General features: G+C 44.7%; 1 protein-coding gene across 44 annotated transcripts in view; it reads right to left on the minus strand.

Moving 5' to 3' along the window:
* Positions 1–19383, minus strand: part of nrxn3a (neurexin 3a) — a 2002176-nt gene that overhangs the window by 570500 nt on the left and 1412293 nt on the right. For 6 of the 44 annotated variants that reach the window (XM_043697032.1, XM_043697021.1, XM_043697020.1 and 3 more), the window contains exon 1: positions 12025–12381. The exons of the other annotated variants lie outside the window; for them this stretch is intronic. In XM_043697032.1, coding sequence (XP_043552967.1) covers positions 12025–12259 — 235 coding nt within the window. In that variant the 5' untranslated portion in view covers positions 12260–12381. Of the gene's footprint in view, positions 1–12024; positions 12382–19383 lie in introns of those variants that run through there. 44 annotated transcript variants of the gene reach the window in all.

Here is a 19383-nt window from a genome sequence, read left to right on the forward strand (position 1 = left end):
GGTGCCATTCCAATAAATGGTCAGTGTAATCTCAAAATTCTATTTTTCCTTTTGATCACAGTCTTTTTTTCCTTTTCAAAGCCACAATTATAGCCATTACTCAGGAGGATAATTAATCTTTAAATGCAGTACAATTATCACCGGCATTTACTTCATCATTCTGGACAGTGTGAACTATTGTTGCAGCAAACAGCCACTGAAAAGAATCCTTTTCCTCTGCTCACCCACTTGAGTCCTTCTCAATACAGATTCACGTTCTTTAATAAGACACGTGTGTGCATGTGTGTGTGTGTGTGAGAGAGAGAAAGAGAATGAGTATGAGTGTGAGAGAGAGAGAAAGAGAGAGAGAGAAACAATGTGTGCGTGCGCCCTGTGTGTGAATGGCAGTGTGTATGTGTGTGTGTATGTCTATATGCATGTGTCAGTGTGTATGTGTATCAATCTGTGTCTGCATGAATGTGTCAGCATGTGTCTGCATGTTTGAGTGTATGCATGTGCAGTGTGTCTGTCTGCATGTGCCAGTGTGTTAATCTGTGTGACTGCGTGTGTGTATCAGCATACATGTGCATGTTAATGTGAGTGCCTGTGTGTGTTTGTGGCTGTGTGCACATATATGTGTCAGTGCATGCGTGTCCATCCTGGGCAAAAGGCAGTCCATCTTCTCTTTCCTGGGCAGTGCTGATTAGTGTTGTTAAATTGTTAGAAACAGCCCATATTAGGTTATTAAATAAGATGAGCACACATGGTGTTGGAGGTGACATAGTAGCATGGATAGAGGCTAACTAACAAAAGACAGAGATTTTAGGTAAATGAACGGGAATCTGTAACTCGTGATGTATCACAGGAATCAATGCTGGGGCCACAATGCTTTACAATACATATTAATGACTTGGATGAAGGAAGTGACTGTATTATAGCCAAGTTTGTTCAGAAGGCAAGTGGTGAGGATGATACAAAGAGTCTGCAGCAGGATATAGAAGGGTAAAGTGACGAGGTAAAACCTGGCAGATGGAACATAACATGGGGAAATGTGAGTTTCTGCACTTTGGAAGGAAAAATGAGGAGCTGAATATTATTTAAATATAGAAAAACTGTGGAACACAGGGATTTGAAGGTTCACGTGCATGAACTTCATAAAGCTAGCATCCAAGTTCAGGAGAGAAAGCAAATGGAATATTGGCGTTTGTTTCCAAGGAAATGCAGTTTAAAAAGTAGGAAGGTTTTTATGTTAGTATACAAGGCACAAGTCAGACTGCGGCAGGAATACTAGAAGAAAGTGAGGGTGGCAGATGCTGGAGATCAGAGTCAAAAAGTGTGGTGCTGGAAAAGCGCAGCCAGTCAGGCAGCATCCGAGGAGCAGGAGAGTCGATGAGAGGAATTCCTGATGAAGAGCTTATGCTTGAAACGTCGACTCTCCTGCTCCTCGGCTGCTGCCTGACTGGCTGCGTTCTTCCAGCACCATGTTTTATGACTCTGCAGCAGGAATACTGTGAACAGTTTCGAGTCCCATAGCTAAGGAAAGATATTCTGGCAGTGGACGTAGTTCAGGGAAGATTCACTAGCTGATACCAGGTATGCAGGGACTGTCTTATAAGGAGAGGCCGAGTTGTTTGGGCCTGTACTCATTGGAATTTAGAAGAATAAGGGGTGACCTTTATCAAAACATACAAGATTCTTCGAGAACGTGGTAGGGTAGAGGTGGAAATGTTGTTTCCCGCTGAGGGGGAGTCTAAACCCAGAGGGCATAATTTCAGAATAAGGTTTCACACATTTAAGACAGAGATGGGGAAGAATTTCTTCTCTCAGGAGAGCGTAGCGAATCTGTAGAATTGCTTGCTTCAGAGGGCTTTTGAGGCTGGGTCATTAAGTGTATTCAAGGAAAGATAAAGACAGATTTTTAATCAAATCAGTCAGGGAATCAAAGCTTATGGGGAAAATGCAGGCAAGTGGAGCTGCATACGATCAGATCAGCATCTGATGGTGCAGCAGACTCAATGGGCTGAATGGCCCACTCCTGAATCTCATGGCTGGCCAGTTCTGGTGAGCTGGCAAGCTGAATACTCATGCTTCTTCCTCACTTGAGCATTACCATGGTTTTTGGCTTCCATAGAGAAGCTATGTAAAGGTTTTGTAGGCTGGTCCATAATATCAAATCAAATGGGATCCTCGATGAGTTGGTAAGTTGCATAAGAAAGTTAACTTAGTCACAGAAGGCAGAGGTAGTTTGAGGGTGTCGAGGAGTGTTTTTTCCGACTGGAGGTCTGTGACCAGTGGTGTTCACAAGGATCAGTGCTGGGAACCCCTGTTGTTTGAATGATAAAATGTGAATGATGTTTTAACCGAAACATCATAAGACAAAATGAAGGAAGTTAAATCTTAACTTTACTTGTTGTTTATTTGGCAAAAATTATGCAATGCATATTTTCTGTGCTACAGTATCTCATCTGAGAAATGCCATTTGAAGTCTGTCAACATATTTTTATTAATTATGTGTTGAAAGCTGTACGATTTATGAATATTAACATATTTTAGGTCAGATTTAAATGAGTGGTAGAAATGTGATAGTCATGTTTTGTGAAGGGGATTAAAAATAACTAGGTCAGACTTTACAGAACCCTAGTTTTAAACCACTGTGCCTCCTGAAGTATTAATGAAAATTTGCTTTAATTGTGGTTTACAACCAGAGAGAGAAAATTTTGAGCCATTAATTTAGCAGAGATTAGGATGAGCAAGATTTTCTTTACAATTAGTTTAAAAGCTTTTGGGTTCAGTTCAAAAGATGACAAAGGGCAGAACCAAATACAGTCAACAGAGTCGTGCTGGAAAAGCACAGCAGGTCAGCAAGCTGCATCTGAGGTGCAGGAGAATCGACGTTTCGGGCAAAAGCCCTCCATTCCTGATGAAGGGCTTATACCTGAAATGTTGATTTTCCTGCTCCTCAGATGTTGCCTGACCTGCTGTCCTTTTCCAGCATCGCACACTCGGCTCTAATCTCCAGCATTTGCAGTCTTCACTTTCTCCTAGCAGAACCAGATATAGTCAGTCTTAGCAAAAGACTCCTCGAAGCAGTTAAGGAAGTAGGTGACTTCATTGAAACACTAGTTTGTGAAACTTCCATTCCAGAGGTGTTAGAAGTCTGCTGATTATTAAACAACTGAAAAAGTTTAAGCTCTCAGTTGTCTGAGCAGTTAAGCTGTTCCTCATCCTCAGAAGAATCCACATGCTCAACCAACGCGGTTTCTCTAGCTTATCAGACACATCCTGAGCAGTTAAGGAGAAAGCTGAAAATGTGTTGCTGGAAAAGCACAGCAGGTCAGGCAGCATCCAAGGAGCAGGAGAATCGATGGGGAGGGGAAATGAGGAAACTGGAGAAATCTGAGTTCATCCCTTGTGATTGGAAGGTTCCTAGGCAGAAGATGAGGCGCTCTTCTGTGAGAGTGTTGTCCTGAGCTGGGGTAGGTCTACTTGCAGGGAATGTAGGTAGCGGCGCTTGGCTGCAAGTGTGGAGCGAAGGATCCGGAGGGAGGACTGTTGCTGGAGGCTTCGGATTTGTTGTAGGTACTGGTTGTCCTGGTTGGGTCCAAATTTCTGAGAGAGTGTTGTCCTGAAGGCCTAGCAACTCATGGATCCAGAATGAGAAGAGTCAGTTAAAACAAACCCAAATTCAATAGGGGAAATATTTCTCTGGATTTTGGGATGACTGTTATATGATGGTGTTGGGAAATGGATGCAATTTTGTATTGCCATGTGTTTTGGAATCTATCAATCTGTATTGTGCAGGTAGACAACCCTTCATCTGAAATCCAAAACGCTCCAAAATCCGAAGATTTTTTGTGAAGTTTTTATCTCATTGTCACGGTTATGTGGTGTGCAAACAGTTCACCCAACTTCACACCCATTTGATGCGTGTCACTCAGATGTGACGTGGGGGGTGTGGCCCAGCACTGGCAGGCCTCAATTCTGTCTCAGGGCCCGTTACTCACAGGGAGTCTGCTGTTCAATAAGATTTTTAAAATGTTACCGTTGAACTGTCACTTATTCCCGAAATTCAAAAAATTCTGAATTCTGTAAACCAGCTGGTCCTGAGCATTTTGGATAAAGGATTGTGTACCTGTATTTAGATATCTTGGTCTGTTTTATTTTACTTTTAATTCTTTTGTATAATCAACTCTGTTTTATTGTTAAAACCAGCTTTGCAACTTCATGAACAAATTAGAAGAGAAACAAAATATCCATCAAGTCGGATTTCAATCTGGAATCTGACTTGCCCAGTGGTAAAGTCAGCTGGGATCATAACAACAAAAATAATCAGCAAAATAAAAATGTAAAATTGATTTATCTTCTAAAAATAAGATTTTCATTACAGGGCAGGCAAGAAATTTATTCATAGGGGATACATGACAGCATTGGTTCATTATTCAGCCTGCAATCTCAGCTCTCCAATAGTCAATAACAATGTGCATTTTTGTTGGCAGTAAACATTCCAAGGTATTTCACAAGAGCAACACTCCACTGCACTAGATAAATGGGTATCAGATTAGCTAAGTTTTAAGGTGCATTTAAAGGTGGTGAAGTTTAAAGAGAGGAAGCTGTAAAAGACACGGACACCAATGGTGGAATAAATACAAGTGCGTGTGCTCAAGGGACCAGGATTGCAGCAGTGCACAGAGCTCAGAAGGCTGTGTAGAATTACCAAGACAGAGATTAAGATCAACACGTAGGATAGAGAACTGAATCCCAGCCTTCATGGTTGTATAACTGATTCCCAGAGCTGCAGATGCAGACACCTTCCCAGTCACTGTTGCAATCAGGTTTGCACTAACAAGGCACTTAACCAATTTCTCCCTTTCTCAGGAGGAAGAACCTGAATTTCAATCAGGTAGCAAAACCATTTACATGGTGCCACTTAATCTTAATGTAAATGAATGGGGACTCCAGAGCCTAACATAAAGATCCTCACTCTCAGCATCCATCATCATTACTAAACCATTTCATTAAGGAGCACTGCAACTTGAATGTGCTGGGAGTTGGGGGTGGGGGGAGCAATACGTTGATAATGCAGACATTATTCCTAACCCAAGGCTTTTTGATTCTGTCGAAGATGATGCACAAGGTCCAATTAATCAAAGACCACAGCAAGCTGAATTTAATTCAGTAAAGATGTTAATCGGGTTCCATTTCCGCACCACGTTTGCCTCGGGTACAACGAATAGGAGCTCCTTTTGTAGTTTTGTACAATCAGCACACAGCTTTATCTTTGTGGCAACACAGTCAAAGTGCAAACATCATTGATTCAGCGTTCCCCTCTGTCCCTGCAATCAGTACAACTCTCTTCAAGGAATATCACGATCTGCTACACTGTCCATCGGAAATGACACCCAGCAAACTCGCGCAGAACAGCGAAACATCGTGAAATTGTCTTTTTACGAATCTGTTTCCCCTTATCAGCTTATATTGCTCTGTCACAGCTCGCCTCAATGTATAACTATCTGCTCTTGACCCTGTGGGAATGGAACTTCTTTATTACAGAACAACATCAGAGATCGTCAGCCCTTTTGCCATTAGGAACCACAACAGCAGCGCTTCGATTATGAAGAGGACTCGAAATGTGACGTGATTAAAGTGGGTGGGCAGAGAAAAGGGAACGTGGAGGGTGAGCAAACACTTGCTCAAAGTCTTAGATCAGGAAGATTTAAATAAATTGCTTTTAAAACAAAACATAGTGCAAAAGTGTGCAATTGCATTGCATGTGGCAGTTAAACGCTAATAAATAAGGAAGCCTTTCCTAGTTTTCCATCACTTCATCCCAGAGATCAACACTATAACAATTAGCGAAAACAAAATGTATCTTCAGAATGTATTAACACTGATGTATCAAACTTCAAACTATTGCTGATTTAACCTGTTGTAGTAGCATTTGACATAATTCAATCAGCAGCGAAACTCAATTACTGACACTATTCGGCATTGTTGTAACTGTATTAATGACATTATTCAATCAGCGCTGAAACTGTACAATCAAATCAGCATTTTCACTGTTTTACTGACAATTCAACCTCAATTACTGACAACATTCAATCGGCATGATAATTGTATTACTAACAATATTATATCGACATTCGAACCACAACTTAGGTTCTACTCAATTAGTGCTGTGATTGGAAGACTGACATTATTCGGTCACTATTGTAACTGTATTAATAACACTACTCAGTAAGCATTGTAACTGTAATCCTGCACAATTCAAACAGCAATGTGACTGCTACATGCACTCTTTAGACAATGTGACTGGTGTTCACAGTTTATCAACATCATTGTAACTATGATGCTGACTCATTTCAAATCAGCACTGTAACTGTGACTCAACTGAATTAGCATTGTAGCTGAGTTACTGACACAATGAATATTATGACTGTGTCAATATTTCAATAGTATTGTGACTGTATTGCTGATACGATTCAATGAGCATTGTAGCTGCACCACTGACATTATTGCATCCGGATTTCAACTATATCACCGACAGTCTTCCACCTGTATTACAACTGCATCAATAATACAATCAACAAGCATTATGACGGTATCACTGACACTATTCCATCATTTACTTAATTACAGGCATTCAACCAGCCATGTAATTGTGTTAAGACAATATTATAGAAACCGTCTAACCACATCATAGATCAGGATTATGAAATTCCATCAGCATTGTGACTAATACTGACACCATTTAACTAGCAATGTGATTGTAATACTGACATCACCCTGCATTGTGACTGTAATACTGACACCATTTAACTAGCAATGTGATTGTAATACTGACATCACCCTGCATTGTGACTGTAATACTGACACCATTTAATTAGCATTGTGACTGTAATACTGACACCATTTAATTAGCAATGTGATTGTAATATTGACATCACCCTGCATTGTGACTGTAATACTGACACCATTTAATTAGCAATGTGATTGTAATACTGACATCACCCCGCATTGTGACTGTAATACTGACACCATTTAATTAGCAATGTGATTGTAATACTGACATCACCCTGCATTGTGACTGTAATACTGACACCACCCTGCATTGTGACTGTAATACTGACATCACTCTGCATTGTGACTCGAATACTGACACTATTTAGACATTATGACTGCGATATTGACACCAATTAATCGGCATTGCAGCTGAAATACTGATGCAATTCAATCAACGTTGCAACTATGACTGACACTTCAGCTTGCATTGTAACTGTTATCACTGACTGCATTTCAATCAGCACTGTGGATGTACTGCTGTATAACCGAAACCATTCCAATATCATTCTGACTGTATTATTCACTCAGCCCGGTGCCTGTATTGCTTACACAGCGGCACTGTAAGCTGTAATTTGTGTTAAAACAGTAGCAGCAGCTGTGGGAGCCACTCTCCGCTCCTGATGCCAGCTCAGTGCAGTGAGTTAACATGAGGACTTTGTCAGGGTGAGTGAGTCAGTGAGTCTGGATCTACCTAACAACCAGCCCTGACAGCCCAAGCTTCAATCTCGCATTCACAGGCACAGCCTATAGCTGGGAGCTGGGGGTGCGAATGAATGGGCGAGAGGCGTTTGATATTTGCAGCCTCTATTTCCGTGTCTGCTGGCAGCAGGGGAGCATCTAAATACTGTTTTCCAAAACATTTCAGTGAGACAAACCAGGGCATTTTACCACAGTGTTATTGATACTTTGTTCAGTGCCTATAGCAACCTTGTGAAGCAGTGGATAGTGTCCATACCCCTTGCTGTGGGGGTGGGGATAGCTATATCCCACCGTCCACAGCAGGTGCTGGGGAAACTCAGCAGGTCTGGCAGCATCTTCGTGACAATCCCAAGCACAGTTAGCTTTTATTCCACTGAGACTGCCAAACCCGGGGAGTTTTCTCAGGTACTCTGTTCCAAACCCACCCCACCACCCGTTTTATTTCGGATCTCCAACAGCCATAGCAATTTGCTTTTGTTGTCTTTCTCGACAAGTCGACTAAAACACAAGTTAAAAAAAATTGAACATTATTGACAAATGGGGCTGTGACAGGTTTGACCTGAAATGGTTAGCACCAGAAATAAGATGAAATATATATATATATATATAAATGCTTAGTCACCAAGCATCCATGGCCAGAAAGTATCCTCAGATTTCCTGATGAAAGGATTTTGCCCGAAACGTCGATTTTCCTGCTCCTTGGATGCTGCCTGACCTGCTGTGCTTTTCCAGCACCACTCTAATCTAGGCTCTGATTTCCAGAATCTGCAGTCCTTCTCACTTTTGCCTTGTAGATATATTTAAGCAATCTTTTAGGGCACCTCTGTGGAGCAGGTAGAACTTATCTCCGATCTCCGAGCTCAGAGGCAGGGTCACTACCACTGCACTACAAGGCTCTCCTCTCTAACAAAATGCATAGATTCTGTCAATTAACCTGTTCAGACATCTCTGGAGCAGGTGGGGCTTGAACCCATTCACTCAGAGGTAAGGACTGTACCAGAAGAGCCCAAACCCCTCAGGGCAGACATCTTCCAATCAAACTGAACAGAGACATAGGGCGTAATCGGTATAGCGGATGAGATTTGAACCAGGCCCCCAAGCTTAGAGGCAGGGACACTACCACTGCACCACCACTAAACATATTCCAAGCCATCTCTAGAGCAGGTGGGTGGGATTTGAAGCCTGAATTTCCAATGTAGAAGAAGGAACACTGTCACTGGGCTACAGGAAGCCCCCTCGGTGTATAGTGCTTTGCAGGACAAGCTTAGATACAAAGAGAAACATTCTATGGTAGACGTCTCATTGAGACCCAGCTTCCACACTCATCTGCTCCAGGAATTACTATCCCCAGTGAATGGATGAGATCTTGCACAGGATACCATCGGGCTCATGAGCCCATCCAAACCCCTCCTTTCCTACAGTCTCTTCCTACTGGTTAAGTGGGGCCCCTCTCAGAGTATACCTGCCCCTCCCACTTCCTCATACCTCGATGAGATGTTTAATCAGCCTCTCCCTCCCAGTGACATGTAACACACAGGGACACCTCCCCCCCACCCCTTCCTTCCGGTGTCTCAGGAGAGGGCTGCTGTTCAGATAAATCACTGTAGATGCTGGAATCTGTTCAGAAAACATTAAAAAAATACAATGCTGGTCATCTCTGGATGCTGCCTGCCCAGCTGTAATTTCCAGCTTTTTTATTGTTTTCAGCGCTGTTAATTGCATGCTGGAATTCCTTGCATCCTGACTGTCAGCTCCTGAAGTGGGGGCGGGGGGACGAAGCGCGATTTCAGAATTAACCAGGATTGGGAGGGTGAGGGATGGAGGGAGGGAGGGAGGATGAGGTATGGAGGGAGGGAGGGGGGGGGGACGAAGCGCGATTTCAGAATTAACCAGGATTGGGAGGGTGAGGGATGGAGGGAGGGAGGGGAGAAAGGGATGTTTAAGAGACTTTTAGATAAGAACATGAATATGCAAGAAATGGAGGGATATGGACCAAGGGCAGACAGAAGGGTTTAGTTTAACTTCACGTCATGTTCAGCACAACACTTGGTCCATTTCTATGCTGTACAGTTCTATGTTCTATTTCAAAAATATTGTGAATATTCCTATTCTTCCTAACTAGCTCATTGTCCACTTAATTAAACTGTCTACATTAACAGACTGTGTCCTCCTCACAGCTTACTTTCCAACCTAGCTTTACATCAACAAAGCTATATACTACGCTCAGTCTATTCATCAAATTATTAACACAGATTGCAAATGTGATTCCTATCCCAAGCAAGCTGAAGTACAAAACTGGACATGAATACTTTTGTTTGATTAATGTTAGGTTTATTAATAGGATGCTACATATCTGCTTTTTACTAGCTGTGTCCCAGCAGGCACTATGTACTTCATGAAACAACATCTTCACCTTTGTATCTTAACAATATTGTTCATCTTCGGCAGTCCCATGCAGATGAGGATGAATCTCTTCCACTCTCAAGATGAGTCTGTAGGTGGTTGCACAGACTATTACAGCTGCCACAAGCTCTGTTACACTTGGGATAGATGGTGGTCATGGGAACAAATAGATGGGGCATTGATGTGGGCAGTATGCTCAGTTTGCTGTTTTCGCCTGGCTTCCACTTCGTTCCGGTGCAAGTCTCGAGGTGCTCAACACCTTCCTGGATGCTCCACCTCAACTTTGGAGGTCTTGGGCCTGTGATTTCCAGGTGTCTGTAGGAATACTGCCCTTTACCAACGAGGCCTTGAGCATATCATTGAAGTGCTTCCTCTGTCCATCTGGGGCTCACCTGCGGTTTCGAAGCTGGGAGTACAGCACCTGCTTGGGGAGACTCGTGTCGATCATGCGGATGATGTGCCCAGCCCATCGTAGCTGATCAAAAGTAGTCAGTTCCTCAATACTGGGGATGTTAACCTGTTTGAGGATGCTGGTGTTGTGCATCTTACTTCTCAGCGGATTCACAGGATCTTAACAACACAATTTACATACTACTAAACAGTAAATAGCTGAGATCTCATTGCTGATCATCGCACTGGTCCCCTGGAAACAAGCTGACAACCTGAAAATGATCTATTCGTTCCAACTCTTTTTGTCCATCAACCAATCCTTTATTCATGCTAATAGGTTATCCTCAATCCCATGTACCATGCTGTATGATGAAATTATGATCCTCTGGGGGAGAAAATAATGACATCCCATTATAGTTTGCTCTGACAATCTTGAAGTTTTCCAGGTGTCAGCTTAAGTGAGAGTGCTGCCACTAAATACAAGTAAAAGGCTGTCTGACTCCAAAGATGAAGCAGATAATCTGGTCTCTCACTACAGTGAGAATAGTTAAATACTACAGTAATGAAGGTGCTACCTTTTAGGTAAAACATTAAGTTGAGGCCCTGTCAAGTGAACATAAAAGACTCCCTGACACTATTTAAAGAGAGAGGGAGGGAGGGAGGCAGGGAGGGAGGGAGGGAGAGGGGGGAAGACGGAGAGAGGGGAGAGGGAGAGGGGGGAAGAGGGAGAGAGAGAGACAGATAGGGGGAGAGAGAGAGAGAGACAGATAGGGGGAGGGAGAGAGAGAGAGACAAAGAGAGAGGGAGAGAGAGAGAGAGAGACAGGGACAGAGAGAGACAGCAAGCTATCGTTTCGAGTCCAGGCGACTCTCCATCAGATTCCAGCATCTGCAGTAAATTTGCCCCCGAGAATTCCCCCTGACAGTGAGGAAACAGGCCATTCGGCCCATCGAGTCCATACCGACCCGTCCTTTCCAAAGAGCATCCCACCTCACTCCCCAGTCCCTGTAACCTCTGCATTTTCCCATTGGCTGTATTATAATCCATGGCCTTCCCATCTCCGGAGCAGCTCACTTCAATGGCCCTTTGGTGATATGCCCAAGTGTGGGAGGCGATGGTTGGAACATTCCAGATTCCATGCTGTCCATCTCTCTGCCTCTGAGGAATGGATCTTCCCGCGGTATGAGGTTAAGGTTCGGCATTGGAGACTGGTTCCATTTGTAACCCAGTGAACTCTGACTTATCTGGCCTCAACCTTGGGACATCGGAACCTTCCCCCTCCCAAAACAAATAGCGGGCAGGCGGAAGGGGGAAAAAGCTTTTCTTAAGGAAAATCCCCTCCCCCCCCCCTTTTAATAAAAACCTGACGCCCCTGCACATGGACCTTCAATCAGGTGTATTCCTGAGCTCTGTGTATGTGTGTGTCTGCATCTGAATTCAGAAAGCAAATCGAACTTATTGAATATCCCCGGCTAGAGAGAATTCACCCCCCCCCCCCCCCCCAACAACCCCCTTTGGATTACATTGAACAGGAACAGAGTCAAAAGTAATTTTCTCGACTCTTAACTGGACAAAAGATGTAATTCGATTTAGAAATGCACAAATTCAAGCTTTCGGCATGCAAGTCAGAACCAGAGGAGGGGGAGAGAATAAAAAAAACAGATGAGTAAGACAAGTTTTAAGCATATTGAAAAGAGAGAGAGAGAGACGCACCGTGACCGCCTCGCAGAGAGGCTGGGGAGCGGTAGATGGAGATGGGAGAGACTGAGTGATGCTTGCTCCCGTGGAAGTGATGCTCCTGGTGCAAGACAGGGCCCGATGAGGAGCAGAACACGGTGCTCACGACGGATCCCAGGGTCAGGTACCAGATCCAGGACGGTGAGCGGCGGCAGGAGCGAGGGGTCCGGTGTCTGGGGGCCGAACTCAGTAAGTTCCTCTTCAAGTGCATGGTCAGCGCGCTGGGAAGGTGGTCAGACAGCGCAGCACTGCTCCCGGGCGGCCAGCCGCACTCATTGTCCTCGCCAGCCCATTCTGAGTCTCCCAGGGTCTTTCACTCCAACCTCCCACCCTCCCCTCCCACAGCCCAGACAAAATTCCCCCCTCCCCCCCCTCCCCCACTTTGACTCTTAACTTGCTACCTTGGCTGCTTGGAGCAGACCTGAGGATTGAACGAGTTTACAGAACATGGTCAGCAATCTGTAATCCTGGTGCCAGCCAGCAATCCGCTCCCTCCACTGAAGAAAGCAAAAAAGGATTTGGACAATCTTCCTGCTAAAGAGAGGAACACAAGAAGCCTTCCTCTCTCACTCTCCCCACACGCACACACACTCAGAATGGTCAGAATAAAAATGAATAAACCGACAGGCTAACAGTTCCCAAGACCTTCCGGGCTCCCCTCAGTCCCAGACTCGTCCTGACTGATGCAGTGCAGCTCGCTCAAGTACTGAGACGCCTCGGCTCGGGAGTCCTGCTCCCAGCAACTCCGAGGGAAGAGGGTTAACCCTGTGAGGACTGGCTGGAAGGAGAGAGAGGCTGCAACGTACACAGCTCGCTGGGGGGTGGGGTGAGAGGGGAGGGCCACTGCAGACCCCAGCCTTTCCTCAACTTGATCCAACAATGGAAATGGGTGTCTGGCACTGACCAGGCAGCAACACTGAGGGGGCAGTCTGCCTATGGAGAGAGCATGGGGTCAGTCTCTTTATATCCAGGTCCCTAAGATGTTGAGAGTCGATGGCCCTAGTGGTATGAGATTAGATTCCCTGCAGTGTGGAAACAGGCCCTTCAGCCCAACTAATCCTCCAAAGAGTAACCCACCCAGACTCATTTCCCTCTGACTAATGCATCTATGGACAATTTAGCACGGTCAATTCACCTGACTCGCACATCTTTGGACTGTGTGAGGAAACCGGAACACCCAGAGGAAACCGGAGCAGACATGGGGAGAATGTCCACCAGACAGTCACCTGAGGCTGGAATTGAACCTGGGTCCCTGGCACTATGAGGCAGCAGTGCTAACCATTGAGCCACCGTGTCACCCATTATTGTAGCTTGACTGTTAATCCAGATAATGTTCTGGGGACCCGGGTTCAAATCCTGCCAAAGCCCATGGCGGAATTTGCATTCAATAAATATCTGGAATTACTATAAATCGATTGCCCATTGTTGGGAAAAGGGAAGGAAATCTGCCATACTTACCTGATCTGGCCTACATGTGACTCCAGACCCACAGCAACTTGGTTGGCTCCCAACTGCCCTCTGGGCAATGAGGGATGAACAATAAATACTGGCCAAGCCAGCGATGGCCTCATCCCATGAATGAATAAAGGAATTTAAAAAAAAACACAGAGCCCAGCTTGCCCTTGGCTGGCCTCATGACTTTGCCCATGATGCTGTGTGGAAGGAACGGGGTTGGTTTCAGATTGGGTGAAGGGTGAGGTTTGGCACTAGCTGGCTATACTCGCTGCCAATGATTCCTGCCCCCCAGCATTCCCTTCATCCTCTGCTTGGGGAATGAGGTGGGGGTGGGGGTGGCCATGGCAGGGATTGGGGAGTTGCTGAGCTCCAGCACTCAGCACCGCTGGCTCACTTGCTATCCACTGTCTCCCATTCCAGTCCTGCCACTTGGCCACACGCACACACATACTGCTGTTGGGAACATCCCAGATTGCCAGCAACAGTAACCAAAAAGAAGCATTTAAAACGCATGTACAATGCTGTGCATCTCGCTGTGAACTCTGCTTTACTGATTCAAAGGATTCAGACACATTCTAAATGGGACTCCTTCCCCCTTCTGATCTTTACCTACTCTTCCCTCTGGGAGATCTCACTGCCTCCTGTGCTACAGTACCCACCATACACCAGTCCAGCACAATGGGCCTCTTGCTGCGCCATATCAACCCTGTGATTCTGAGGAACAGAAATCACAACCAACACCTCCATCAACTCCTGGAAAGTACAACCCGTCCCAAATGGGTGTTATTTTGGGTTACTTGTTCATGGGATGGGGATGCCAGTGTTTATTGCCCATCCCTCGTTGTCCTTGAGAAGGTGGAGATGAGCTGCCTCCTTGAACAGCTGCAGTCCATATGCTGCAGGTGGACACACAACGCTGTTAGAGAGGGAATTCCCTCATTTTCATCCAGTGTCACTCAAGGAACAATGTTATGTTTCCAATTCCGGGTGGTGAGTGACTTGAGGAGGAACTTGCAGACAGTGGTGTTCCCATGTACCTGCTGCTCTTGTCCTTCCAGATGGAAATATTTATCACTTTGGAGGGTGCTGCCTAAGGATCTTTGGTGGATTTCTGCAGTGTCCTGCAGATAGTGCACACTGCTGCTACTAAGCATCGGTGGTGGAGGGAGTGGATGTTTTTAGATGTGGTGCTTTGTCCTGGATGGCGTTGAGCTTTTTGAGTGTTGTTGGACCTGCACCAATCCAGGCAAGGGGGGAGTATTTCATCACACTCCTGGCTTGTCCCTTGTTGCTGGTGAACAGGCCTTGGGGAGCCAGGATTTGACTGACTCGCCACAGAATTCCTACTCCCTGACCTGCTCTTGTAGCCAGACTATTTGTATGGCCTCTCCAGTTTGGTTGGTGCTGGGGTTTGGGTGCCAATTGTTTCACGAAGACTCTTCACAATGAGTGGATGGGAATCAGTCAGAGATACTCAGCAGGTAGGGAAGTCTTTGGCTTGTTGGAACTGGTGTAGGATCTCTTCACAGAATGGGGAATGACAGACAGTCCAATTCCTGCATTCACTTGAGCCATGTAGTTATTTCTTAAATATGAGGCATGCAGGTTGCACTGCTTGTGATTGCTGGGCCTCTTACTGAGATATTTGTATCATTGATAGTCACAGGTGAGGTGCTGGAAGACTGGAGGTTGGCTAATGTGGTGTCTCTGTTTAAGAAAGGTGGTAAGGACAAGCCAGGGAACTATAGACCGGTGAGCCTGATGCTGATGGTTGGCAAGATGTTGGAGGGAATCCTGAGGGACAGGATGCACATGTATTTGGAAAGGCAAGGACTGATTAGGGATATTCCTGATGAAGGGCTTTTGCCCGAAATGTCGATTTTCCTGCTCCTCAGATGCTGCCTGAACTGCTGTGATTTTCCAGCACCACTCTAATCCTGATTAGGGATAGTCAACATGGCTTTGTGCATGGGAGATCATGTCTCACAAACTTAATGGAATTTTTTGAAGAAATAACAAAGAGGATTGATGAGGGCAGAGCAGTAGATGTGATCTATATGGACGTCAGTAAAATTTTCGACAAGGTTCCCCATGGGAGACTGGTGAGCAAGGTTAGACCTCATGGAATACAGGGAGAACGAGCCATTTGGATACAGAACTGGCTCAAAGGTAGAAGACAGAGGATGGTGGAGGGTTGTTTTTCAGACTGGAGGCCTGTGACCAGTGGACTGCCACAAGGATTGGTGCTGGGTCCATTACTTTTTGTCATTTATACAAATGATTGGATGTGAGCATAGAGGTATAGTTACTAAGTTTGCAGATGACACAAAAATAAGAGGTGTATTGGACAGTGAAGAAGGTTACCTCAGATTACAATGGGATCTTGATCACATGGGTCAATGGGCTGAGAAGTGGCAGATGGAGTTTAATTTAGATAAATGCGAGGTGCTGCATTTTGGGAAAGCAAATCTTAGCAGGACTTATACGCTTAATGTTAAGGTCCAAGGGAGTGTTGCTGAACAAAGAGACCTTGGAGTGCAGGTTCATAGCTCCTTGAAAGTGGAGTCGCAGGTAGATAGGATAGTGAAGGAGGCATTTGGTATGCTTTTATTGGTCAGAGTATTGAGTACAGGAGTTGGAGGTCATGTTACGACATTGGTTTTTGTGTGAATTTTGGTCTCCTTCCTATTGGAAGGAAGTTGTGAAACTTGAAAGGGTTCAGAAAAGATTTACAAGGATGATGCCAGGGGTGGAGGATTTGAGCTTAGGGAGAGGCTGAACAGTCTGGGGCTGTTTTCCCTGGAGTGTCGGAGGCTGAGGGGTGACCTTATAGAGTTTTATAAAATTATGAGGGGCATGGAGAGGATAAATGGACAAGATCTTTTCCCTGGGGTAGGGGAGTGCAGAACTAGAGGGCATAGGTTTAGGGTGAGAGGGGAAAGATATAAAAGAGACCTAAGGGAAAACCTTTTCATGCAGAGGGTGGTACGTGTATGGAATGAGCTGCCGAGGAAGTGGTGGAGGCTGGTACAATTGCAACATTTAAGGGGCATTTGGATGGGTATATGAATAGGAAGGGTTTGGAGGGATATTGGCTGGGTGCTGGGAGGTGGGACTAGATTAGGTTGGGATATCTGGTCAGCGTGGTCGAGTTGGACTGAAGGGTCTGTTTCCATGCTGTACATCTCTAATACTCTGTGACTGTATTGCAAAGAAAGCCTTAGAAACATAGGAACTTAGTAAATAAGAGCAGGAGTATGCCATTCAGTCCATCGAGTCTCCCCCACTGTTCAATTAGATCATGGTCAGAAGTCACACAATGCCAGGTTATAGCCCAACAGGTTTACTGGATGTCACACAAGTTTTCGGACTGGTGCTCCTTCACCAGGTGATGAAAGGGCTGCATTCTGAAAGCTTATGTGATTTCACATAAACCTGTCAGACTATAACCTGGTGTCGTGTCGCTTCTGACTTCATCCACCTCAGTCCAACACCGGCGTGTCCACATCACAACTGGATCCCGGCTGGCATTTTCCCCTCAGCGCTATTTTCCTGCATTATCCCAGTAATAGCGTTAAAATCCGTATTTTTTGAAACAAAGTAAACTGCCTCAGGCTGCCTCAAAACTCTTTACAACCAATCAAATATATGTGTTGTCACCTAAGAACCACAGCAACCAATATTCATTCACCGAGTTCCCACAAATTGCAATACAGTAATAACCAGAACATCTGTTTATTATGAAGTTGATTCCTGGATTGATAATAGCCAGAACAACTCTCCGTCTCTTCATCAAAATTGTGACATACATACATACATATAAATTAGAATCAGGAGTAAGTTGCTAAAGTCTGCTCTCCCAATCAAAAAGGTCATGCCCTGATTTGATTCTCGACTCATATCCACCCACCCCAGATAATCCTTTACCTTCTTGCTTAACAAGAACCTTCCGTTTGAAATATTCAAGGACTTTGCTTTCACTACCTTGTCAGGAAAGGAGTTCAAAAGACGCACTACCCTCCAAGGAAGTGTTTCAGAGGGTGACAGTGACCCAACGAGTTCTAGGTTCTCCCCTAACAGGAAACACCCTCTCCACATGCATCTTGTCAACGCCCCTCAAAAAGGATCCGTTTGAATCAAGTTACCTCTTGCTCATCTAAGCTTCTCATCAGACAATTCCCCCATCCCCATTATTCTCGTCAACCTTCTCTGAATTGCATCCAATGTATTTATATCCTTTCTTAAATAAAGTACAGTATATAGTACTCCAACCGTGGTCTCACCAGTGTCCTTTATAGCTGAAGCATACCCTTCCTAATTTTTGTATTCAATTCCCCTCATGATAAATAGTAACTTTCTATTAGCTGTCCTAATTACTTGCTGTACCTGCATTCAAACCTTTTGTGATTGAGAAATGAGGGCACCCAAATCCCTCATTATATGTTTCTTTTTTACTCTTCCTGCCAAAATTAACAACTTCACGTTTTTCCACATCATATTTTTTATTTGTCCACGAGAAAGCAGACAGAACCTGGGTTTAATATCTTATTAGAATGGCAGCATCTCTTACAGTGTAGCATTCCCTCTGTACTGCACTGGGATGTGTCAGTCCAGATTATATGCTTGAGAAGGACTGAATGTTTTGCTTCTTCACTCATGGGATGAGGAGTCACTGGCTAGGCCATCATTTATTGCCCATCCCTAATAGTTAAGACCATATTGTTGTGGGTCTTGAAATAACTCTACAAATAGTGGCATTCTGTCACCAAGTCACCCTTTATTTATGCAAGCATTGTACTGCTAGCTCAGTGTCCAGCTTCTAAAGTGAGTAGAATCCCTGACACTCCTGGTTTTTTTGAAGAGCCAGCTCGCAGAGTGAACAGAATCTCTGGCACTCGTGTTTTTTTAAATTTTTTTTCTTTCTTTTACCCCCACACTACCGCCTAATTGCGGTAGTGCTTATTATTCCCCCAGCACCCATGTTGTGTGTGTGCAGGTGTGAGACACGACACTCCTGTTTATTTTTATTTTATTTTCCTTAATTTAGGGAAATGTAAGGAAGGAATTTATAGTTATGAGAATGAAAAAACAGTGTGGCCTGAAGTAATTCCACAGAGATAGGTATCCTGTCACCAAGTCACTCTCCATTTACATTGGAGAGTCCTTGACACTGGTCCAGCTCCCTCAGAGCCAGCTCTCAGTGAAGAGAACCTCTGTCAGGCCTGTTTATTTTTTATTTTTTTTATTGACACTCCTGTTTATACCTGTCAGCCAGGACTCCCTGATTGGACCAGATTAACAGCCCCAATCAGGGAATTACTATTCTATGAGAACCATTTGGCTGACATTGTTCCGATCACTTATAGGTCCAGTGTCACATGTGGACCAGACCAGCTAAGGAAGGCAGATTTCCTTCCCTAAAGGACATTAGTGAACCAAATGGGATTTCCTGACAATTGACAATGATTTCACGGTCACCACTTACTCTTAGTTCCAAATTTTTATTGAATATAAATTTCACCATCTGCTGTGGCAGGGTGTAAATGCAGGTCTCTCTGAACATTACCTGGGTCGCTGGACTACCAGTGTACTGATAACACCACAAGGCCATTGCTTACCCCCGGCTCACGGTTTGTACTCATTGAGGAGCAGCTGGTAAGACTGGACTGACTGTGCAAGCTCTGCCTCACATTAATCAGGAGGAGGTCAGACGAAAGGTCAGCCCTTTCCTGTAGCTCTGAGGGACTCTTCCTGGGAGCCGCTCGGTACCACACTGGCGAGTTGCCGCTTTTGACATTGCACAGGATCTGCCTGACAAAGGAAAGACCAGGACCGATCCAGGTCATCTTTTACCAGCTTAGTTGGTGACATGACACATTG

Source organism: Chiloscyllium plagiosum, chromosome 10 (genome assembly GCF_004010195.1).
Source record: "Chiloscyllium plagiosum isolate BGI_BamShark_2017 chromosome 10, ASM401019v2, whole genome shotgun sequence".
NCBI classification, from domain to species: Eukaryota; Metazoa; Chordata; class Chondrichthyes; order Orectolobiformes; family Hemiscylliidae; genus Chiloscyllium; species Chiloscyllium plagiosum.